At 35.3% G+C, this 25,655-nt stretch overlaps 1 protein-coding gene and 2 long non-coding RNA genes across 3 annotated transcripts; 1 reads left to right on the top strand and 2 right to left on the bottom strand.

Moving 5' to 3' along the window:
• Positions 1-1,017: 1,017 nt before the first annotated feature.
• Positions 1,018-2,825, top strand: sox32 (SRY-box transcription factor 32). The gene is made up of 2 exons (XM_041241218.1): positions 1,018-1,611; positions 2,118-2,825. The coding sequence occupies exons 1-2, from the start codon at positions 1,308-1,310 to the stop codon at positions 2,684-2,686; spliced, it is 873 nt and encodes a 290-aa protein (XP_041097152.1). The 5' UTR covers positions 1,018-1,307; the 3' UTR covers positions 2,687-2,825.
• Positions 2,826-5,686: 2,861 nt separating this feature from the next.
• LOC121308677 lies at positions 5,687-6,952 on the bottom strand. The gene is made up of 2 exons (XR_005948537.1): positions 6,659-6,952; positions 5,687-6,063 (listed from the first exon to the last, which is right to left on the bottom strand). It is a non-coding gene; the product is annotated as an uncharacterized LOC121308677 (long non-coding RNA).
• A 404-nt stretch (positions 6,953-7,356) lies between these two features.
• Positions 7,357-15,078, bottom strand: LOC121308680. The gene is made up of 3 exons (XR_005948538.1): positions 14,950-15,078; positions 8,870-8,961; positions 7,357-7,485 (listed from the first exon to the last, which is right to left on the bottom strand). It is a non-coding gene; the product is annotated as an uncharacterized LOC121308680 (long non-coding RNA).
• Positions 15,079-25,655: the final 10,577 nt, after the last annotated feature.

Consider the following 25,655-nt stretch of genomic DNA (forward strand, 5'->3'; position numbering starts at 1 on the left):
TAAAACAATCAACCCAAATTCACCGTTCGTTCATCTTAATATCACTGTGCCTGGTGTAATCCCCAAGCCACTTTCAACTGTACAACACAACAATAAAGGAAGATAATCCCTTTACACTGCTTGCATACCTTTGATGTAAGATCGCATGTCTTGTCAACAACACAATACATTTCAGAATGTAACATTGAAACTAGTATGGGTACAGGAATGTATTCTCGATTTTAAATAAATCTTGGCGCCCTTGAATGTGTGAATGTATTTAGAATGTGTGTTTATGTTGATGTAATACTAGTTTCGGCGTGATAACATTCAACTAATAACAAAAAAAAAAAAAAAAAAAAAAAAAAAAACAAACAAAAAAACAAAAATACTTTAGTAGATGTTGATACAACTTATTATATACTTTATCACCACAGGTCATTTTGAAATAGTAAAACACGTAATACACTAAATTGTTTCTACATTAAATATAGACGGTCGGTAGTGTGCAAACTTAGTTATTTCTGCTTTCTCTTTTTCTTTTTTATTTGTTTATAAATAAGTAATACTATAACCGAAAGTTTCAATGACTGATTAGATTTTCTTCTGAGGGAATCTTGCTGGCATTGCTCGGATAAAGGTTACCAATACAGAGGGCCCCGTGGTCTGCTAACCACTGAATCAATTACGACTAGACATTACTCTTTTCAGAACTTGAGATTTACAATCATTACAAACTAATTGCAAATAAGTAAGATAGTTTATTTATTTATTTATAGAACATACTAAACTGTCTTAAATCATTGTAACTGAAGTGTCTGAAAATTAAACATAAATGTTATGCAACAGGATATAGACACATTGTTATTTTGGTTAAATGTTTTTTTGAACGCATGTATTCTCAAACAATCGAAATAAACTCTAAAATGTGTTTATGATTTTGCTTTCAGCATCATGGGTAAAGTCGGATAAAATATCATAATTGCAGCGGTGGTATTGGTACATTTTAATGCCTAAATTACTCTTCGCCAAGGCGCTTAAAAAACGAAAGATACAAACACTTACGTTTTATGTGTGCTTTTTTTAAAACATTTGATTTGTTTTAGCTTTGTTACATAATATATAACAATGCAGTGCTACATTATACCTTTGCCAATTATGACAAGAACATGTTCCATTGGATTACGATTACCCACAGGGGGTACCAGAGTTTCACACCTTGGCTGCCCTCCTCATCATTTCTGATTGGTTGACGTTGTGTTTAAGAGGAAGAGCAGTCGGACAGCAGATACTTTTTCTAGTGCTAACAAGCAAGCCACGGCACAGCAATGTATTTTGAACAGCTCTATCAGAATTTGGAAGTGAACTCCCCAAACGCCATGTATGTTTGCGATCAGATGCAGAGGTTTTCCCCCGAGACAACAGATGGCGACTCGGGATGGTCAAGCTCATCTAGTCCCGACAGAGACAACATGATAGACCGATGTTCCAGCCCAGACGTAAAGAATATTGCCTCAGAACCTCGCGTAAGACGACCCATGAATGCTTTCATAGTATGGGCCAAAGAAGAGCGGAGAAGATTGGCTCATCTGAACCCAGATCTGGAGAATACCGATTTGAGCAAAATACTTGGTAAGTTTTATTTTCCTATGTTTTTTTTTTTTTTTATCATCCCCTGTGTAAGCAACGTTTAGGTCAACACATTTTTTACATAAGAAAAGCTACTTTATTTATGTAGCTAGTTTCCATTTCTTGTACAAAGCAAATAAATAAATAAAAATCCTGTCCGGCAACACCTAATGTACTGCATATGAAATATTATGGCTTGTGAGGATGGATTCAAATAAATAATAACAGGCACATAGAGGTGTGGCAAGGCATTGTAACATATGTGATACATAAATGGGTATTACAGGGTTAATAACTATGGTGTGCTCCCTTGAAGGGTGTAGTGCTGTCTTTGTGTGTGTGTGTGTGTGTGTTTGTAGTGCATCAAGTTTTCATTAACCCAACAGCCATTTTATAATTTTATTATAAAGCTTTGGATTAATTGTGACGATTCAACGAGTCACTGTAAATATCACTGCTTGAATCTGTATCAAAATGTTTTTTTTTTTTTTTTTGCTTTATCACTTTAGGTAAATCTTGGAAAGCTATGTCGTTAGCTGAAAAACGTCCCTTTATGCAAGAGGCAGAGAGACTCAGGGTGCAGCATATGCAGAACCATCCCAACTACAAATACAGGCCCAGGAGGAAAAAGCAGTTTAAGAAAAGCAAGAAAGCCCAAGCTTTGGAGATGGAACGAGCAAGGAATAACTGCGAGGAGAACGTCAGTGCCAAACACCATAACCTGAGTTACCTGATCCAGAGCCAAGGTCAACAGATCCCTCCCTACATGCAGCTCCAAGGAACTAGCAATGTCTGCTTTGAGACCTACTCCCTGCTCACTCCTCAAGCACCTCCTGAGCAAATCATAGAAGCCAATGCCGTGTTTCTACCACCACAGGTTGACCAGTGCAGTTGGAAGCCATGTGGTAACCAGCTCAATGCAGGCTTCTCTTTCATGGACAGTTACGTAGAACAGTATCAAAGGGAACTACTGGGTGACTTAGACCTCAGTGAACTGGAGCAGTATCTTGGCCCTGCTGCTTGCAGGTTTGATGATACTTTTCCAGCAACATCAGCACATACACTGCAGATGTTTTGAGTGCTGTTTATTATTCAACAGCTGTGAAAGACTTTCTCAAATTTATTTAAAAATATCATTTTTGTTGTTTATTTATTTAATTTATTGTGATAAACTGCCCTGTAATATTTGCTATTTAAACCTTACGGGCAATTGAATGTCCACACACACCTCATATGCTAAAGAAAAGGTTTCAACCTTTTTTTTCTACTTTTGTACTGTAATTAAAGAGCGTGTGTGACATGCCTTTTGTAATTTATTTAACCAACAGTTTTGCCATAAATAAAAACTGTTTAAAAGAAAAAAAAAAAAAAAAAGTTTTGGTTCTAATTTACGCTGAAATATTCTACCTCTGTGTGTTACATCTTTCAATAGCCCTCTGGACCCAAACAAATAAAAAAGCAGACCTTTTGAAAACTATATGGTGGTGGTGGGGGGGGGGGGGGGGTTGGACACGTATGGCTGGTTTCACAGCCCGTGACAATTGTTAATCTAGGACTATCTAATGTTATCTTTGGTAACAAAGTTCAAGATTAGTGCTAGTCAAGGTCTGTGAAACCAACCAATTATCATAAGTTTAATGTAATTTAGTAACATAAACAGAAAAGTTCTATGGTGTTACCTTGGAAATTGTACCATGGTACTTTGATTGTAAAGTGGACAGTATGGTACATAATCCCATGGGACTATCATAGTACATATCACCATGGGACTACCATGGTCATAACTGCAATAGAAATACGATGCCACTACCATTGTACATGGTCTTGGACTCTGGTGGGGGTGATAAGGGTTAAAGCTACAGACATTTTAAGTGTGCAAAAGAGCACACTTGACTTATCAGGAGCATGAAATGGAAAGAACTTACAATTTACTACAATTACTAAGCAAACAGTAACTAAAAAGGTCATATTTCTTTTATATTTGTAACTAATTATTTATTAAGTCAAATAAAACAAAAAATACACAAAAAAAAAAAAAAAAACACAGAGTAACACAAGATATTAAAAGTATTCCGTAATATTTATAGGTGAAAGAAGAGACAAAGTGCCAGGAACGGAAACTCATAATTGAACACAACAGTTCTGAGGAAGGCATATGCAGCTGAAATGATAAACTAACTGGACACTTAGTTGTTAAACCTATTTTAATAATTTTACATAATTTTTCATGCTATCATTTTTCAAAGAATCACTGTGAAAAAAAATGTAACCATGCAAACAGTAGCCTATAATAGGAGGCCATGACAAACATTACAGAATTTCTAAACAACTTTATAACAAAAGCTATAATTATTATTCACATTAGCAAAGTTGAAATAGTTTAAAAAAAAAATACAAAGCATGGTACTTAAAAATAAACAAACAAATAAATAAATAAATGGTACTGTACTAAAAAACATGATGCTGTACTTAAAAAAACAAACAAAAACACATGATGCTGTACTTAAAAAAAACAACCAAAAAAACATGGAACTGTACTTTATAAACATGGAACTGTACTTTATAAACATGGTACTGTACTTTAAAAAAGACATGGTACTGTACTTAAAAAACAAATAAAAAACATGGTACTGTACTTTGAAAATATGATACTGTACTTAAAAAAACCAAACATGGTACGCAATGCTGTAAGTACGGTAATTAATAAAATATTAAAAACTGGATTATTATTAACAAATGTATTATACGTGATAATAAACAAGGTCCCTGTCCAGGCTAGGACCACTCCATGTAAAATAACAAATGCTAAAACTCAATGAGACAACTGCACTCAGCAAATGTATGCTTGCAGCGCAGAAGAAAATCTCTTGCTGACATATTTGCAATATTCCTTATTTTAAATTGATATCTTCTTGTCTAAATGATACACCAAAGGTTATTGGCTACTGTGCCAATTACACTGTGCATAAGAAGCGATTACAAGTGAATATGGCAAGACAATAATGTAAAATGACTATCCACCAACATAGGAAATACGTAGCTTGTGTCATTTTTCTAGAACACGTACCAATTAAAATTAGTACACGCAGTCATTTCTGTGCTCTGATTGGTCCAAATGAGTATGTGTATTGAATATGTGAAACCTGCCACACAAATGTGTTTTTGACCAAGGTGGCCTTCCACATGAACATCATCACAAAACAAGCCAGGTTTATTTGCCTTGAAATCATAAAAAAAAAAACTGAGAACTGAGCGATGCAAGCCATCAGGAGACACATCAAAAATCACACTGGACATTTCCATCAATGTGTTCCCTAAGTTTACCAACTAAAGCTTCACCATTTGCTGTCAAGTATTTACGATTAAGATTGTCAGCGTTAGTCAATGTTTTAGCTGATGGACAGTACTGTCATAAGAAGTCACTAATACATACCTCTGCAGTAAACAGTGGCTGTCCAGCAAAGCAGAGTGCTCTGACAAACTCATAAAGTCATCCTGCACCCTTTTTATTAAAGCGTGTGTAAAAGTTGCATAAATGGATTGCTTGTCTCTCAGTTCACTTTTTTAGTTTAACGTATATTTCGAAACATTCGTTTTCATTTGAATATCCATAAACTGATGTACGTTTTCTCCCCATTCCTCATCCACTAAAAATATTATATTTTCGTGCAAGTATTTCGATTTAGTTTTTGATCAAGCTAGTAGTTCCCCAGTAACAAAATGAGGTTATGAGAATGTTATTCTAAGGTTAGGATAACAATGTGAAGTAATGTTCAAAGAACTTTTTTTGGAAAGTTTTCTACACGTTGTGAGAACATTCAAAACGAATGTTACGAAATAATATTTACACTACTTTCAGGTAATATTGCTGAACAGATGAAAACTCAAAATTATTAACATTCAGTCGAGGTTAATTAGGTTCCCACTTGTAAATATACTTACTACTAACCTACCTGCCAATCTCCCTATCTCAGTCTCCTCCAGCACCCCTCCAAACCCTATTAAGGATGAAGATATCCTGATAATACTAATAAACACAACCACTACCAAAAATAATAAGAACACAGTTACATTACAATATTCTATCGATATATCCAACATACAGATGCAGGAAGGTATGGGTTTAGGTCGGCTGACCGTGTTTATTAGAAATGAACCCAAAACCAGAGAACTTTGTTTCAACAGATTAATAAAAAAAAAATAAACAAAACAAAACAGAACGTAATCTTCCGACTTGCCCGCAAGGGTTGTAGGAATAAAATAAGAAAGGCAAAATAAATTAAATAAACCTGTGATGGGGAAAACAACTATACTAAAGATGGTGACTTCTCTCTCCCTTCAGGACTTGCTGCTTTGTGGTTTCTGAGGCTTGTGTGTGTCCCTATGTCTGTCTCTCATGCTGCTCTCTTCCTTCCGTCCGTCCATCAGGCTCTTCAGCTCACAAACTGCCCCCTACTGAAGACAGAGAGCTTTTATCAGCCCAGAGCAACTGTGGCCCATGAAGCTGGTCTGACCTGCCACAGGTGCGCTCAGGTGCTTCCCCTTCCTTCAGCAGTCAGGTCCGACGACTGCCACACAGAGGTTTTACTGTATTTAGTTAAAGCTGAAAACTAATTACCATATGTACAAATACTATTATCTCTTTTTGGTTATAAGGATAAATGCCATTGAAATTATGAGAAGTTCTTCAGAAAATGTTGGCATAGCATACAAATTCATTAATGCTTTATAGGAAGCAATATAACAGGAAATACATGTTAATTTGGATTCATGTGTTGTTTTTTTCTGACTTTATGTGAACGAAAAGACACACATTTGCCCGTTTTCCCACTGGAAATAGTGATATTTTGAAATATCACTGTCCTGGTCACAAAAGCAAAGTTTGTGGGGAATAATAGCCATTTTCTATACTTTTGAGGCATAAGCAATTAGGAAATAACACTTACTACCCAGGAACAAAAAAAAAAAAAAAATTGTTACACGGTGTAATCATACACAAGTAAAAAGGCATGTGAACTTACATTTTTGAATGAACGTGACCACGATTTACCTGTCATTCCCTTCCTCCTCGGTGAGGCGCATATCTCAGCGTCTCTGCTATCAGGTCCTTCACATCACTGGCCTTCACATTTCGTTCAGTTCAACAAAGTGCTTCCACAAAAGAAAAGGGTTGGAGATAGGTAGATCGATAACCCTAACTGACAGTTTAAATGGCAAAAAAATTAATCCCAAAAGTTTTGTTCAAGATAATTAAATTAAACTATATAATGGTCATTTTCAGCAGCTTTTTCATTTATGTTAACAATTGAATGAAAAATACTTCCCTCAATATGAAGACTCTATATATTTGCATGCACTAAACATTATTTCATACATTAAACAAAATGTAACTGGATGAGCCTTAAATTACCAAATCAGAATAGAAGCAGTGTTAACACACACACACACACACACACACACACACACACACACACATACACATATATATATATATATATATATATATATATATTTGAATATCTCTATATTATATTTTGAAAATACTGTAGGATATGATGTCATATCAGTGTATATTATATATAGATATATATATAGTTATATATATATATATATAGCCATTATGTAATATAGAGGACAGTATATCATCGTACTAGATATATATATATATATAATTAGTATCATGAAAAATATAAGCTGTATATTAAACAAAGTTATTATCCCAAGATTACACCCTTACAATCACGTGAAAAGCGATGAACTTAATATCATTAGTAGCTGTCCTCTGCTCACTTGGCCTTTTGGCACTCACGGGGTGACTGCCTGGAGAAATGCTCCCACAGCTACTAGCGGGAGAAATCAATAATGGTGTTGGAGAAGCTACAGAAAGAAAAAGGAAGAAATATAAATGAAATACCTGCTCACAAATCACAAGCGACTCTGTGATTACATCAAAATGTTATAATAATAATTACATTGCACCTTTCATAGTGGACTATCATTGCAAAGCACTTTATAGAGGTAGGCTGGGAACTGTGCATTATATGCAGAGTCACTTACAATAGCACATTGATTTAACACAGGATGGAGCATTAGGAGTGACTTGCTCAGGGTCACACAGTGAGTCAGTCGGTGGCAGAAGAGGGATTTGAAGTGGTGACCTTCTAGTTACAAGCCCTGGACTTTAACCACTAGACCAGACTACCTCCTGTAACTTTGTAATTTCTGAATATGTTAAGGCACATGCACAAAACTAATGTGGTTTGTGATGGAGCAGGAAAAAATGCTGCTCTGTAATCAACATACTGTATTTCTATATTTACCTTTCAAATAGAAGTAGTACACTTTTACTAAGCCGAGCAAATGCTCCTGAAAAGGTTCTATTTCTGGGTGGCAACCTGGACAGGCTCCTGCGTTTGCTTAGTGTAGTTCATTGAGGTGACCTGCTGCTCCATGTTGCTGGGACGCACTGCATCTGCTGAGCGCTTAAGGGGGCTCCCTGAGTAGGTATACCATCCAGAACCACCCTAATTTGCTTCCTTGGAGTGTCTTATTACTGGGACACTTGAATCACAAAGAGGTGTATCTAGACCCTCCAAAAATATATATCAACATCATTCCCAATATATGATCTCACCTTTTAGGTAGACAAAACTTTGCTTTCAGACAACAAAAGCAAAGCCCAACTTGATTAGTCTAGACCATTTGCAAGATAATACCTTAGTTCCCTGTATTACCCACTCAAGAGGCCATGCGCAAGATTTGCCAACAGAATTCAATATATAAAGTAAATGCAAGCATGAGAACAAAATAGCAAAATGACATTGTACCAATGTGGACCAATCATTAGGCACTACTGCATCTGAGTCAGCAAAACATTCTGGCTTAATTTTATTATAACTGCATGCAGTGGTCCCTCTGATGTATGGATCCTTTGATGAAGGGACACCTATCATATGGGCATCTGAATATGTTCCGAATTCTAAATTATAATGCAGTTGAATCTGTGTTTATGGGACACCTTACACATAGAAACACATTGGCTTGGGTGGAGAGGTGTTCCTTCATTACAGGGACCATTGCCCATCTATAAAATTGTCTGTACTTTGCCAAATCTGCTACCCTCTTATTCCGTCCAAGCAAAAAAAAAGATATTGTAATAAAACCCTCTTATAATTCATCGGCAAATATGACACTCAATGTGAACTCCAATGCAGCACACACAGCAAAAGACTAAATATCATGCAACATATTAAGCACTTACTGTCAGATGCTCGTGGCAGAGATGCTGGTGTGTCCGTAGTTTTTAGATTATTTTTCTCATCTTTGGCCCCAAGCTGTCTGCATCTTCCGCATCTGTAATATGAAAAAAAAAAAAAAAATCTGTACAATGTCATAACCACAATATTGCCTATTGACTCTCTTCAGATTGATACAAGTATGTAGGATTTTTATTATTCACTGTCGCGGAGGTCCAGACTTTCAAAGTCACTTTCAAAGTTTTTTTTTTTTTTTGGTAATACAAGACTACATGATATATTACAGGCAGCTAAAACAATACTTATAATTAGTCTAACGAATTAATGCTTAGTGTGTTAACTGTGCAGCCGTCCTGTTATATAACTGATATTGGGTGTATATACAGTAAGAAACAATAGGGATACCAAATTGGACCATAGTCTATGGCTGTATTATTTGGTACCCAATATGTAATGCAGTGGTGCTGCTAGATTTGCCGCGCCACACTAAACATTAATCTGGCAAAGGAATTTAATAATTCATAATGAATTATTATTAATTTAATTTAGCTGATGCCTTTATCCAATTCGATTTACAGGATACAAGTTAACAAAAAATACAATATTTTACAAAGACAAAATAAATGACACGATAATGTTCTCACAGCGTTCTGATAACATTACTATCTCATCAAGTAGAAAAATAAATAAATAAAAATGGACGTCTATTTACAAGCTAGCTACACTTGCTCTTGAATTGCACGGTATGTTTTGTATGTGCTCTTGTTAGGACTGAAGTCATTGTATTTTGTGTCTTTCTCTTAATTGTACTGTTCTTGATATGTATTTTATTTTGTATACAACTAAGTAGCCCTGGGTAAGGCGTCTGCTAGGGAAAAATACATTGTTAATACAAACTGAACCGTGTCACGGTCAACATTGTCTCCGTAAATCGGCAGCACTCAGCAAATCAATATTTGCACGTAGAAGAAAATCTCTCGCCGCCATAATTTGAATTATCTTTATTCCTTATTTTTTTAAAGCGTAATTTCTTGTCTGATATTAAAAATATGTTATCCCGAAGGTGATCGGCTACTCTTGTAATTACGCTGCATGACTGTAAAATAACCAACCCCTACATAGGTACTACTGTAAAATGAAAAGATCTATGTCGTAATTAAATGTATTTAAAACACGTACTATTGTATGTACTGTATTCTGATTGATCCAAATTAACACGTGTACTAGGTATGCGTTTTTGACAGGGGTAGCCTTTCGTAGTTGTAAGCATATAACCATTGTGTAGATCAGAGCAGTATTGCAGCGCTAGCTTTTCAACTGAACAGTCAATTTGATTGGCTGTTTGGCTGTGTTCTGACTAATACTCATGAATATAAATTTGACTTATTTTAATGTGATTGGCCAGCTGTGTGGCTCCTTGCAAACCGCAGGCCTATGATCTCGATACAAACCCCTCGACTCAGCTACCAGTATCAATCACACACTGTCTAAAATAAACTTTCAAATGCAAAAGTCAAATGCTTCTAAATACAACCGAACGGATATTTAGGGTTTACTCCATAAAATGAAGTAACATGGATAACTTATTGCTCTAATATTTATTGTTAATTGTAAATTTCTGCATCCATTCCTGTTCTGTAATTATACAGATACAGTTGAATTTAAATGAAATGTACCTAGTGAACGTACCACGCTTATACTGGAACAGCTTCTAGTAAAGATTATACCAGTACCCGTGCTACTAATACTAATTAATACTTTTAACTTCTAGTTAAATCTAGCACTTACTGTGGGGCAAGAGAGTAGGTGAGTGCAGTTGCCTTCCTGTGGCCTGACTCAAAGGTTAGTTTTGAATTTATTTAACTGTTTAGGCTTTATTTTCCAAAGTGTGTCATTGTAAGTGCCGTGATGTGAATAGGGGTAACAGACATCCTGGGAAAACTGGGATTGTCTCAGATTGCAGCCTTAGTTTTTTGTCCCAGAAACAGTACAATTGTTAAATTTTCACTTCACTTTTTTTTTTTTCAGCAAGTTAATATCAGAGCAATCTATTTGGTTGTGTTAGCACCATTCAAAATGACATCAACACTGTTATGCATTATGTGTTTAATAATTGTAGTTATGTGTATATCACATGTTTAAATGCAATAGCTAGTCTACTTTGTCTATTCCTGGCTTTTTGTTCATTTAATGTTTTGATTAGATGACAATATAAAGAAAACAATGAGTTGTTAAGATCTGCAATAATTACACCCAGTGTTTATTTTTTAAATTATGATTCTGTTATACTGTTATTTTAATGGATTTAGAGCTGCTACGGCATTAGCGAATTGAAGGGGGATAAACATCCCAGTTTTGCACACCAGAAATCTTGTAAACCTTGTGACTTTATGTATAAGCATTAACTTCACATCCAAAAGCACATCACGTCCAGAAGGACATCTTTTGACATGAAAGGCTTTAATTTGTCAATTGTATCATTGATAGTACCATGATGCGTTGTTAGTATGTGGTAAATAAATAAATATGCATTATGCATTCCCAATAAATAAGCATGTTTTCTATACTTCGCTCCATTTCTGATGGAAAAATTAAATCTTAATTAGCACATAATGATCACATTGAAGTAGAAACACACAAGTGACACAAATGACAGGCTAGCTGTTAATAAAAAGACTTCTGCCACTTGTTTTTTTTTTTTTTTTTTTTGGGGGGGGGGGGTCTTCATGCAGACTTGAGACATAAATCACAGTTAATGCTATCCATGCTCAGGGATAAGTTAGACCACACTTCAGCCTACACAGCTGACAATCAACTATGAGTGCCACAATTCTTAAAATGGAATGTGTTTTATTCAGTCTTTAGCATGGAGGAAAGAGATAGAAATATCAATCAAAGGGATTTTGTGAGATTTAGAGGCATAAAAGTGTATAGTTTAATCACACCATTTGTAAAAGTGCTGAAAATATTCATATGAAGGCCTTTCCATATGTATGTATGTATGTATACTACAATTATGTATGTAAACTAATATTATAAAACAAAATAGTTATCTACAGAAAATTAAAAAAAAATAGCTTGTCTATTAAAAAAAACCTGCTCATTATCTAAATCAATTTCATGTCTCCTTAGTACAGTACAGTACCTGTTATTAGAACAAAATGTTGACTATAGATAATGGAATGTGTACTGTATGTTATATAATAAATACATATGTAATGTAAATAATGCAATAAAGTATGCTTGTTTTAAAAAATAAGTCAGGCAGTTGGTTTATTTGATTGTACTCGATGGGCAAACCGATTGTTTAAGGGAGCCCTAGAGATATGTGACCTTAATCTCTGGTAGTTTACTGTTTGAAACAGTTTAAGAAACCATTCCAAAGGTGGATGTTAAAAAATCAATGGTAAATAACTATCATAACTGAATACCTACACTAAAATAGTTTATAGTGTAACCCAACAAAGACTGTAATATATGCAGAAGATATTATTAAAACCATGACAATGAAAATCAACAAGGGGAAATATTGATCTTTTGCTTAAAGCTTCCATGGAATCTGGTGCTATTGATTTATTGTAAGCTATGTTTGAAAACATTGTTACAAACTGTTCTTTAAATTCTTCTTTACAGATCTCACATTCCTTGAAATCAGAAGTATGGGGTATAGCGTTTGAATCAACATTCCAATAAACATTCCTAGGGATGATTTACAAGTCAAAAGTGAAACCCTAGTTTCAAGAAGCTATTTCTCAGCTATGTGAGTTATTGATTCATTAATAGCAGGAGGTAGGAAGATCTAAGAATAGAAAGACCATCTTTGCTATTATAAATTCTTAGTATTTTAAAAAGCTATTAATAGATACTTTCTTCCAACTTAAACATCCAGGTCATGTATTGTTTCCTCAGACACAAATGTCCCAGGGTTTCCAATTTCAATTCCTCATAATATACGAGGAAGCACAACATTTAAATACAATTTAAAGATAAGTTTTAGTACTCCGACATTTGTGTATTTTTAAGAAAAAATACAAAATGTGCTCTACTTTTAATAATCATGCTTTGCATTTGAAAAGGGAATAGATAATAATTGAATATTCTGGTTTTCATCTTGGTATCTTCTTTTGTGCATTCAAAATGAACGAGTGAAATGTTATATTTTTGCAGGATTTTCATCTGTATTTCATTTCCTGTTTCTTCATTGTCTCAAACTCCTAAAGAGATTGCACATATACCATACATCTTATTAGAGCTTTATTATCTTAAGTGTAAGTTGGAGCAATTGCTATCCTAACTGCTCCAGAGAAATAAAAATGTAAGTTCATATAAACAGGCAATAGGAGAAAGGGGAGTTTATGCTCTTCAGATATAATACAAGTGGAACATGTTGGGGGAGATGGTTTTGATCAGGGTTTGGAGAAGGGGTTCTACTATATTCTATAGAGATCTGAATTAGAAGAACAATCAGCTCATTTCCCTTTGTTTATTTCCCTGTAATGTAGAATTTTGGTAGTTACTCTTGACAATTTAGAACTATGTCTGGAGCAACTTCCATGACTCCCTAAACAAGGTCAAGGAACCAGGGTGTCAACACTTCTATCCTAATTAATTGTGCTTATAGTTCAGTACAGATCTGGACACTACAAAGGATACATTGTTAAAAAATGTTAAAACTTATCTTTCACAGCAAAACAAAAAGTAGATAATGATCAACCTTTATGAAACCTGGCTTAATTGTAAAGATTCTGAGGGATATCATATCTGTATCTGGTTTATTTCATTATTCTAGCATGGATGTTTTGTACATGTAGAATGTTTTTGGTCAATTTACACTTGATTGGTTTGTCTTTTTCTATTGCGTCGAAGTTAACACTATAAGCCAAAGTAGCTGTATTAAATTGGTATAAAATTATGAACTGTGATATTTTAAATTGCTGTTCAGAAAGAAAAAAAAAAAACTGGTTTTTTTTAAAACTGTTTGAAAAGTGACTTTACGGAGTTTACTTCTTCATTTTGAAACGCATGCAAATTGTGCATGGTACATAAACAACCATACAATGTCATAGTTACAATGTAATTTGAATTATAATTTGTACAAGTTCAAATTATTTTATATCCATTGGATATTCAGACTCCATAATTATTCATGTCACAATGTTGTTGTCTCCATAGAATCACATCGTGCCCTCCTGTTGGAAACATTTGAATATAGTAACATTATTACAGTGGAGTCTGGCTTAAGGAGGTGGAGACATCTTTGTGTTCCACTAATGTGTCTGTTAACAACTGTGAAGGCAGCAAGCTTGTCTACAGTGTTACTGGATCTGAGGGAGGAGCGCTCAGCCAGACCGGCCAACTCCACTTGAGCATGCAGGCAGCCTCATTTAGAGCAGGCCCTGTGTTTGTTCAAGCAGGTGTTAGTAATCACTGAATTAAGCAGAGGCCTAACAGTAGCAATGGAATATAATGGTGTCTGTAAGGATTCCTGTGGTGCCGCTGCCTGTAGCGCAGAAACAATACAATGTCAGGGTGCAGGTCACAGGATCAGGCTAGGTACACAGAGCACCTGAGTAGATATATAACTTGATTCACACTTTACCTGAGACAATGCTTCGCTAAAACTCTAGATTAGAACAGACAATTCAATTGATAAGGCTTACCAATGTGTTTAAACACAGTAGTATCAATTCTATTACAACAGATAAAATGCAGTTTCTATCATTACTTCTTAAAATTGTAATATTCAGTGTGTAAACTTAGGTCCAGTGTTTATATTATATATATATTATCTATATATCTATAATATATATATATATATATATATATATATCTATATATCACTTTTTGAAATGTTCCATACTTTTTAGTTCCCCTTCACAAGTAGTTCCCCTAGTCAAGGATCTGTGATGTTTCCAAGGATATTTAGGTATTTGTTACTTAGAGCCATAAAATATACTGTATGTCTTTATCTATCTTTTTTGTCTTATGGGTGAACTAAATTAGCCTGGGATTCATTAATGCATTTATCCAAATATACCCAACCTTCTAAGTATACTTAAAAACACATGCATTGACTTTAACCCACCTGGTTGTAACCTTAAAATCCATTTTGCAATTTATGTGTTTGCCATTCAAAATCCTAGCATTTAATTGTCCTTCATTCCAAAAAAAAAAAAAAAAAAAGATTTGAAAATGATTGAACATTCCATGAGCACAAATCCTAGCAGAATCCTCAGTAGCATTTCTGATCCAGTCCCTGTCAGGTGTATCCGTCTGAGTGATACTGAAAATGCAGAGCAAAGGCCTGCTATTTATTGTACCGATATTGGTAGCCTGCACAATAGAGCATTGTTAAGGGTAAGATTTGTAAAACAATGAGCTCTCATTAGAACCATATACAGCTCTTCTACACAAAGAGGTAATATTCAAACAATTTGGTGCAACAGTAAGGGGTGGATAGTTTGAGGAAATATATTAAGAAATGGTGTGAAAAAAATATAAAGGTATTTATATTTTTTATAATGAAATGTAATATACAGAGAACCGATATGGACATGCAAAAAGTAACATTTTCTGTTTGGAATAAAATGTATCTATGTCATAAAACTGGAAAATAACTACTACAGTAAGAATAATAAGCTATTTCTTCTTGTAACCAAGTTGTTTCTTGAGTTATTCTGTTACACTTGTTTTTATTCCTGTCAGAGGTTGGCCACACAGTCAGCCATAAAGCCTTTTTTCTAAAAGAAACAATGCATATTAATACCCAGGCAAAGAAATAACATGAAATGAGAATATAAACAATTGCATCGAGTAAAAACAATATTTGTTTCAGAGTGTAAGAGTGAATCATTCAATCTCAGTATGACATGAAATAGTTTGAAACTGTTATACACTGAAACCAGCATTAATCAGTCAACAGACAGCGGTGAGACATATTGAACCTCTGTTAAAAAAATAATAATAAAAAATAAAAAATTCTGGTGTCTACTGTAAAAGATATGTGTTTTATTAATGATTACACAATATTTGTGAAAATGCTTAATGAACGACAACAAACTTTCAATCGTTGCAAACAATTCAGTGTACGAGGGGGTGACTAATTAAAATAGTATAGCATTAAATTGTCCATTTAGAGGTTGTGGTTTCTTTCTGAAAATAGAAAAAAAAATTAAACCAAAAAATGAAAAACAACTCTACCGTTTATTGTAGAATGTGTAACAGATAATTCTGTTCATTCCACACTGTAGGCTAAAGCAAAAAACAGATTCCTGCACCATGACTACTCTCCAGTTGTCAGGTTTAGAGATCATCCTGTCCTATCCTATTGCCTTTTTACGTTTTGTAATAACGTCAGTTCCTTTCCTGTCTGCACTAGAAGACGGCCGAAGATCGGAGTTGACTCACCAATTTTGAAGACTAAATCTAGGACACTGGCTTAATTGTTTTAACAGTTAGAATGCAGGATTTCCCTGCTCTGTGCATGAAGCATCATGGGATTGGAACTCATCAGTGATGCGAAAGCTTTTAGTCTCTTCATTTGTTAATGTAAAGCCCTGGAAACAGTTAATTCATTTTATCTCCACAGGGCTTATTTCTATTATTCACATTATAATGATCATTACACAACACAGACAACTAAAGCATCTTCAAAACTTGCTTGACCTACTAACTGTTTTTATTGCACCTGTTTTCAAGGTGGTTATAGTGTGCTGCAGCAGCCACTGTGGTAACTGTAGTTCAATGTAGTATTTTCAAAATACATTTACAATAAATAATTTCTATAAACTCTAGTATTTACTACCGCATTCTGCATTAAATTTGAATAGCCATCATAGTACTGACAGCAAAAACAGCAATATATTAAATATATTTAGTATAGAATACTGCAATGGCAGTTGTTTTTTTTGTTTTTTTTTTAAAGGGGAGTTTCTACTGTTATCAAAGGCTATGAGCAGAAGCTCTTGTCTTTTTGACTATCAGCAGAGATTCCATTTGGTACATTTGTTTTTGTAAGGAAAGGCATTTCTATGTTTTGTCCAACCGCTGTATTACAAAGAATTAACATTTTTAAAATATAGCTGTCTTCATTTAAAATAATGTCTATTTTAGCATAACACCAATCTAGAAAAAACCATTTGTCAGTGCTTGATTCATCAGACTGTGTTGACCACTGTGGTTTATTTGACGAAAATACCATCCATTTCATGATTTTTCTTGTTATACAATATATGTTGATATATGTATGTGAATCCACTTGATGTTGCCTAACCTCAGTATATTGTGTCTGTAAATGATTGTTTGTAAAATTCCAATCATATTATAGTTCTGCCCTGTCTTCTGTTGTCCAACTTTCATCTGTATTCCAGTGATATCTAACATTGCCTTCCCTGTTGTCTGAGAGAGTAGGTGTCCTGAACAATGCAGACATGACAAATGCATTTCCATATAATCTGGTAGCTAAGAACAAGGCTGCATGAGGAGACATGTGTCCGTTCTAACCTTGTAGGTCTGTACTTAAAACCTGTCAGTTTGTTTTTTAGCTGATGGTTTTAACACCTGCTGTAATAAACTCAGCAAAGTTAAGCCAGGTGATACAGTTTAGGCCACCCTGCTGGAAGCAAGGCTTCTATCTCAGCTTATCATCAGCCCTGACTGTAACTTCATCAGCATTGTAGTCTAATGCTCTTCAGTGCTCTGCAAACAATAGCAACGCCCTGTGTTAACAGGCTGACTTGTAATTGGATTTTTTTAAAAATGAGCTGTTACCATAATTAGGTTTGAGAAGACTAGCTGTGCAAGTCTGATTCCAAAAAATGAAATCTAAATAAATAAATGAAGACCAAAATCTGGCGCAAAGTTATGGCATAGTTCCAAAAAAAAAAAAGCAAAAAAACAACATCTAAACTAATGACACTAATGACAAAAATAATGATAAAATAATTGATTTGTGAATGCTTTAAAAAAAAAAAAATCTTTGCTGTTCATTACGGAAATGGCTGCTATACTATGTATGCAATAATACAAAATTAGAGAGAGACCTGTTTACGGTACTCTGGTTCAGTGATATTTGTGCAGTACTAAACAACCATGGTCTGATACTTAATATGCAGTAGGTGCTTTTCTTTGTGGACTAGTGGGATGTGATCTATTATTTGACAGCATGCTGAATACAATTCCAACCAGAAGCAGGATATTCTGCCTCTACTCTGCCAAAGGACAAGATATAATTCCAGAGAAGGCAACATGCCACTATATGTGAGCACTGAGCCTTCAGTCTGTCACTTCTCATATAAAAGCACCTGCTGTTCAATCACAGTGAAATCTGCTACATTGGGATGGGATAAAAAAGCAGTGCTAAAACCCTTATCAGCTCACCTGCAACTGTAGCTGCAGCAACACTGTAATAAATAACTGCTAGTTATTACTGTATCACCACACAACTGTTCATGTCAGTTACAATAGTGATACAGTATAGAGTTGTATTGCTGTTACACTGTAGAGAATTGTTTTCTTTTGATTTAATTAAGACCATTACATCCAATTTGTTTATTGCATTAACTTATATTTTCCTAAAATGTTTTTTTTTTTTCAGCTAAAAGAACACAACTGTACCATAACTATATATTTTAAATATTTGCAAAATAGTAGTACCCACCTTTATATAAAAAATAAAAAATGCGTAATATTGGCTTTTACCTTCAGTGAAATTTGTTTAATAAAGCTGGGAAAGCTATTAAAATTTGATTTCCTTTGCTGAAAACAGTAGGGTTCAGAAATACATAAACAAATACAAAGTGTGCCAAATATACCAAATAATTTATCCACTGCAAAGTAACTCTTAAATGTGTAGCTTTCCACTGGAGTTGACTTCGCAAGAGGTTTATCATGGTGAGCAACAGTTTAAAAAATAAACACAAAAAAGAAAAATGCATGAAAAGAAAAAGAAAACAAATAATCTTTTAAAACCATTTAGGCTCCTATGTTGTAATTACTTGTTTCTTTTAATTTTTGAACATTACAAACGTGTTTTCCCTTTTAAAAAGAGAAATTGTGCAATGTTTACAGTTAACTTGAGTCTTATTAATAAGACACATGCTTAAAGGTTAGTTAGTACAAAATAGATAAAACAAATACAAAAATTAAATAACAAAACAAAGAACCACAGCATAAAACTAGAAACTTTGATTGGAACAAATGCACATTACAGAGGAAACCTTCAGTTTAAATGACCCTGCTCCATATTTAGCTCTCAGAATGTAAGTTATTCCTGACAGTCTGATTCAGAGGGCAGTGTAATTACAGACATTCCTTGTTCTGGGGGTCTTGCCCTCATTTCCACTCATCTGACAGAAACCATAGGAACAACATGCTTTCAAGTTGTATGTGCTCGCTGTTTATAAACTTCACATTCTATCAGCAGCCAACAAGTTTAGTTTTTTTCCTGTGGTGTTTGTTGAGTCGCAGCTGCGGTTTATTTTTCTTGTAGAAAGGCAGGAAGGCAAATCTGGAAAAAAATACTCCTTGCATGTCACCGGCAATTACTCGGTTATAGTGCCCAGTGTTGGCATGTTGACAAATTTACTCATGAACAGGGTGAGCCATGCATACCAGGCTTCACTCTAGGGATCACTTAGTGGGTATCAATAACTTTCGCTATTCATTGAAGTCTCAGCTTTCTGAAACTTCAGCTTTCTGTCCACCTTCTTCCTGTGACTGAATATATGAGGAAGCTACCCACCCTAAGGTGGGGACCGCTCCACTGTGCTTTATACTTTTTTGTTAAAAGAATCACCATCCTAGAAAGTACACAAAAACACTTTACAAGAAACATTGTACAACATTGTTCTTATGTTCTTTTTAGCTTTGGTGCAAAATGACAGCCAGCTTTAAACAGGTGAAATAGGTTGTATACTGGCCCTTACCAGTTTATTCCAATTACCAAGCAAATTTTTTTATTTATTTTTTTTTTTTTATTATTTCACTTTTATATTACTTCCAAGGGAAAGAAGCCAAGGAAGACTGAATGTAAAACTAGATGCCAGCCTCCTATTGTATTTCAGCGTTGACACAGATTGTGAAGGATGGGGCCATGGAGTCGCCTCCATTCTATTTCAATGGGTTTTTATTTGTTTATGCTTAGTTTTTAGCAGGGTGGACACCTCACACCTCATAATAGTAGCCAGCTTAGCAGCAGAATTAAGTTTTGCAGTAAAACTATGCTAATCTGAATACATTCTATGAAATGCTCAAACTTGTCTTTCTACCATTTAAAAAGAAAAATAGAGTAGCATTATTGTGGGGACCCACGCCAGGCACAGTTGCAACAAAAGCAACTTGCATTTATATAGTGGATTTCACAATGAAGCACTCTTAGCCACCCAGAAGATATAAGTCAGGAAATTGAATCATAAGTGATAGCCTATAGACGCATTTCAGGGGACGAGATCCGAGGCTTGATTCTCAATGGCAGAACCTTCATATCTCATCTCCTGCATCTATCAACCACAACAACTCCCACATCAATATACCAGCCGAAGCAAGAAAGGATATTAAGATGTGGGCTACTTTAATTTGTCACTGGAACTGCCTGTCTTTATTCTATCAAGACCTGATTTCAGCTCTTCATGATTTGGATCTCTTTACTGACGCTTCATTCTTAGGATTTGGGGGTTACCTAGGGACTGAATGGACCTGATCTGAGCCAGGTCCAAGTTTTCCCACCTAGTATGTCTTTTTCTCCTTTTATGTTATGCATTAGCACATGATCTATTGTTTATCCCACAGGTGTGGGGTTCTGCAGGGGAGCCGGACGTCCAACCTTCCCCGACCTCTATGGCCGTCGCAATCTACGCTACTTCCGAGGGGAGGGGGGGGGGGGGGTTCTCATCGCGTGAGTCAGAGGGGACCCCCGGCCACACATTCTATTCTTTAGCAGCTCCTGCTCTTTATCTTCCTCAAATTGAGAAATTGAGACTGGGCTCTATTTCCAGCTCCCTTCCTATCATTCCTTTTCCAAGTTCTTCAGTGCAAGAGTCTATTCCTCCTACACGACTGCCGCTCGTGGGCTCCGCCGAGGCAATCTATCTTATGTGTTTTCTCGTTCCTGAGGCTGCAGAACAGCCTGCCTTCGAGGCCGCTCTCTCTCCTCTAGAAGAAGGCTCCCGCCAGTCAGGAACCTCTTTCCTTTCCTATCCTATCCCCTGAGGCCACTCCTCAAACTACCTCTCCAGTTAACGATCTTTCACTCTAGTCCAGGTTCTCACTCGTGAAAAGGGATTTTCACAATCATACACTCAATCAAACTAATCGGACAATGAATTTTTTATAAATGTGTGGTTCGGATAAACTCTTAAGTAACTCAACTGCACATTTGATGCATGGACTTTTTCCCTATAAAGGGCTATACATTTGATAGAGTTTTTAATGCAATCAATTGCAATTGGGTTTCTAAAACCTTTTTGTTATTACTAATTTGTCAAAATAAGCCTGAAACACTTTAATCTTACAGTAACATAATTCCTTTGTTTTTAACTCATTCTACCTTTTTATAGCACACAAAGAAAAACAGAAACACATTTGTTCAAATTGTGGATTCATTTTACAAATAAAAGCACTCCTTTAAAAGGAAATTATTGGAAGCTACAAGAAAAAGTCAGGTTGAGAGTGGAGGAAACGCTATTTTGTCACCCATTTTGAAACAAAATTGTCCCAAAGAACGACATGAACTTGACATATCATATGAATAGATGAGATTAAGTTGCTGAACAAGAATTGTCAGTCTACATCAGTGGTCCTCAATGTAATTTTGGCACGGGCATAAACTGATCTTACTTGTCTGTCTGCGGGCACAGGTTCTTATCTTACACACTGCCTTTTCGCAACATATACAACACGCACACACACACACACACACACACACACACACACACACACATATATTCTTTAAGAGTTTTAGTGGGGTTATTCTTGGCTCACTCTGATAAGGCCAAGTCTCAGACAGTAATTGTGCGTGCTGCGCTTATTCTTTAAATGATTTACATAAAATATGCAATGGAAATATTTGTAAATAGCATGTTTACATAGATAACCATGAATACACAAAAATAAAAGAGTGTAGATAGCGTCTCGCTTTGTTTCAATTTGTCAACACTACTCTGTTTTAAGATCGCTCATCTGAAGTACAATTATTCAGAGAAAGTGGGTTCGTAAGTATATATTCTACGTTGTTCCTCTTGTCTGGTGAAATTAAAAAAAAGAGATAGAAAATTAAATTCTAAATACTGAAATGTATTATTTTTCTCAATAACAGTCAGCGAAATTCAGTGCTTACCCGGCATATTAACACCCCGCCTCTGCTCACGAATGATTGGACAGCTGTCAGATCTTTCACTTTCCCATTGGCTACTCCCTCGCCTTCAATTTTCATGCAGAAATATACGGCCTCTAAAAATCTAATCGTACTGTGATGGACTTTGCTTAGTAAACTCATCAGAACTGAACATACACGCGTGCCTGTTAACTAAATAATTAGTACTGAGGCAGGTACTGGCAATTACAGGCTGCCAATTTAGACTTTAAAAGAGAACCTACATAAATGGTACACCTGGACTGGGGATCACTCTGTTTGAGTACCAGTGGGGATTAGACTGTGAGGGGACGGGTTTGGGGTTGTAAGTAAAGAGATGTGTGGTCTTTTAAAACTGCAACACTATGGTTTTCTATACTGTCTAACCTGGGTGTACTATTGGTTATAACTACACTGTGTAAACTTTTAATTATATTACTAAACCTGTGTGTGGATCTATAAGGGCCAGACGCAACACTTCAACCTTTGGTAGGAGTTTCTTTGTATGTTTGAGTTTGCTATGCTTTGTGCATTGTTAATTGAATATTAACTGCACGTTATGTCTTGTGGTTTATTAAGTTATTTTCTTTATGCTGCTGCAGGTTTGCAGTGGGTGTGTCTGCTCCCTTCTATTATCCAGCACCCTAGAGGGATGATATTAACTTAAATTGACTATTTAATTTTAGATCACTAATAGCCTGTTTTAACTAAATGTGTATATATAAACTGTTTGCCCTGAGTTGATGTCCCTGTTGTCTGTGTGCTGTGACTTTCACACTTTCTCTCCTCCTTTATAGTAAACTGATATTAAATGATTCTGGATCCTCCTGTTAAAGAGGTGGTGGCAGTGATATGCTATCCTTTGTATTAATTCAGTAGCTGGTAAACAGAAGGCTTATTACAGTACCACTATTTTTACAAAACTATCCACATGATGTTGTGAACTGTTTTACACCAACTTGAGTTTGTCATGCCAAAGTGAAATAAATAGATGCTTAAGTTAAAAAGCAGACAAGTGCTCCCTGCCTGGCTAAGTGGATTTCATTCTCTGCTACTCCTCCCAAACTAAAACCCACCCACTGAGGCTTTGCACAATCTACAGATTCCATTATCAAAATTATGAAATCCTCTTTGGCAAAAAAAAAAAAAAACCCACAAAATTAAAAACTGGTCTACACCCAGCTAATGTAAAGAAAAGCATCTTACTGTGGTAATTTAATTAATGCAACAGCATTACTTGCTTTGACCATAACTTCACACTTGGAGCCCGTTTTGTACATGAGTTGTAATCTCTTTGGAGCTCTCCCTTAATTACACTTTTGAATTCAACTATTAGTTTGCCTGTAACTTCCTACCAAAATGCATTTCATATTTTTATGATCTCATCTTTTGAACAGAGGTTTAACTCTTTTAAAATCCCAATAAACGTCTTTGTAGGATCTAGGGTGTATAATAATGTTACACTTTCCCGACCTCATCAAGCAAGACAGTTGCAAGATCTCAATAATACTCTTGTGAGTTTTGAAGAGCTGAACTAGTGGCTAGGTTAAGGCTTAGGCATTGTTAGTCTTGCCCACACTTTACATTTCCGTTAAGGGCTTTATCTTTAATGTAGTTAGAGGAGCATACTTGATGCTTTGGCATGAAGAGGTTAAACAGGTGCCACTGTATTGGTACACCAGTTAACAGTAATACATACATCAAAGCAAATACAGTCAGTAGATCTGCTTTTACAGAAACCAGTTAGCATACATGCTCAAAAAAGTATACACAATTTCCCCTTTTCTTTACAATTAACATTTATGTACATATCTTTGTAGTGAAATGTTGTTCACCTTAGAAATCAAGACTAGTTTTTGTATTAAGTGCAGGCTGGAATTTCAGCATTTCCCCTTCATAGCCAGTGCTGGGAAACAGGTGACATGTGGATACATGCCATCATAAACTTAAGCAGGAAAGCCACTCAGACCAAATTTAGTATTCCAGCCATTTCCTTAAGTAAACCCAGGGTCACATAAAATTGCCAGACAAGCTAGTCAACATCAAGGAGCAAGTGCCTGAGGGGAATGAGAAATTCATTCTATGATCTTATTCTCCCTTACAAATTATAATGTATTCTGAAGTAAAACAAAAAAGAAATTGAAATTGCTTATACTAACTTGTCATATGTTCAATGTCTTTTCAGATGAAAAGCCCTATGATTTTGTTTTCTCATTTTTAACAGCAGAGCCTCCGTTCACCCCCCAGCTGCTGTACTCCCCTCTCAGGCCTGATAGCACTTCCTTCCTGACCTCTCATGACTTCCTGCTCCTGGCCTTATCACAGCAACAAACTTGACAGGGTAGTTTCAGCATGGCTGTGCTCAACCTCAGCTCCTTACATGGAAATAATTGGCTGAAAGCAAATAGATCTGAAACAATTCTCACCTGCTATGTGAACTTAATGAAGTTATTTATTGTAAACATGTTGGTTCCCATTTAATGCCTCAAAGAGGAAGAATAAATCAAAATGCTGCAGACCCAGTGCTATTTGGTCTTTTTTTTTTTTTTTTTTTTAAAGGAAACAAAACACACTCCCAGGGGATTGTAGGGACATCAATCAATATAGTTAAGTTAATATATATATATATTATATATTAGATATCTATATATAATATATAATATATAGATATATATCATATATATAAAAAAAAAAAAATATTTCAGATAACGGGAGTAACTATATACCTAAACATGAAAAGCACCTGTTTGTTTTGTAACTGCACATATCACAAACCAAAGGAAACTTTCAGTGTGTTCTAACCTTTTAAAAAAGAAAGCAAGCCATATGGACATTAAAGGTCTATACAATATGTCCAAAGTTGTATTATGAAACTGAGTGGGGAGAGTGTTTGATTCACCGTTCACTCACTGCCTTATTGGTTGTCCATGCAGGCAAATCACATCACCTTACTCTCTAAGTCCTGTTTTGATGTACAGATGAGTACTGTGGAATAAAAACAGCAAAACCCAGGTGGACTGGTTATGAATTACATTTTCATATTGTAATTCTAATGCTGTATTATTTATGCAGTGCTGTGGACCTCTTTTAAACAAAATAAATACAATTTATAGGGTTGTTTCTTTTTTATAGTGGGTTATTTGACTGTCTCACGAAATTCACTTACAAAGGTTTCATAGCAAAGTGTAGTAAACCATAATGGTAAAGCATAGAGAAACAAAGTAAAGCTTAAAGAGGTATGGTACATTTTTTAAAATTAATACGTTAGGGAAAAGCATGGTAACACAGCACACTAACTGCAAATATAGTACTAAACTTTTGGGTATGGGATAATTACACTTGATTATCTGTCTATTATTAAAATACTTACACAGTTAAAACCCAATGATGAATATTAAAGTCTGGTTGAGCACTAAATTATACTTTTACCACTATAAAAGTAC

This window comes from Polyodon spathula, chromosome 3 (assembly GCF_017654505.1).
Source record: "Polyodon spathula isolate WHYD16114869_AA chromosome 3, ASM1765450v1, whole genome shotgun sequence".
In the NCBI taxonomy this organism is placed as follows: Eukaryota; Metazoa; Chordata; class Actinopteri; order Acipenseriformes; family Polyodontidae; genus Polyodon; species Polyodon spathula.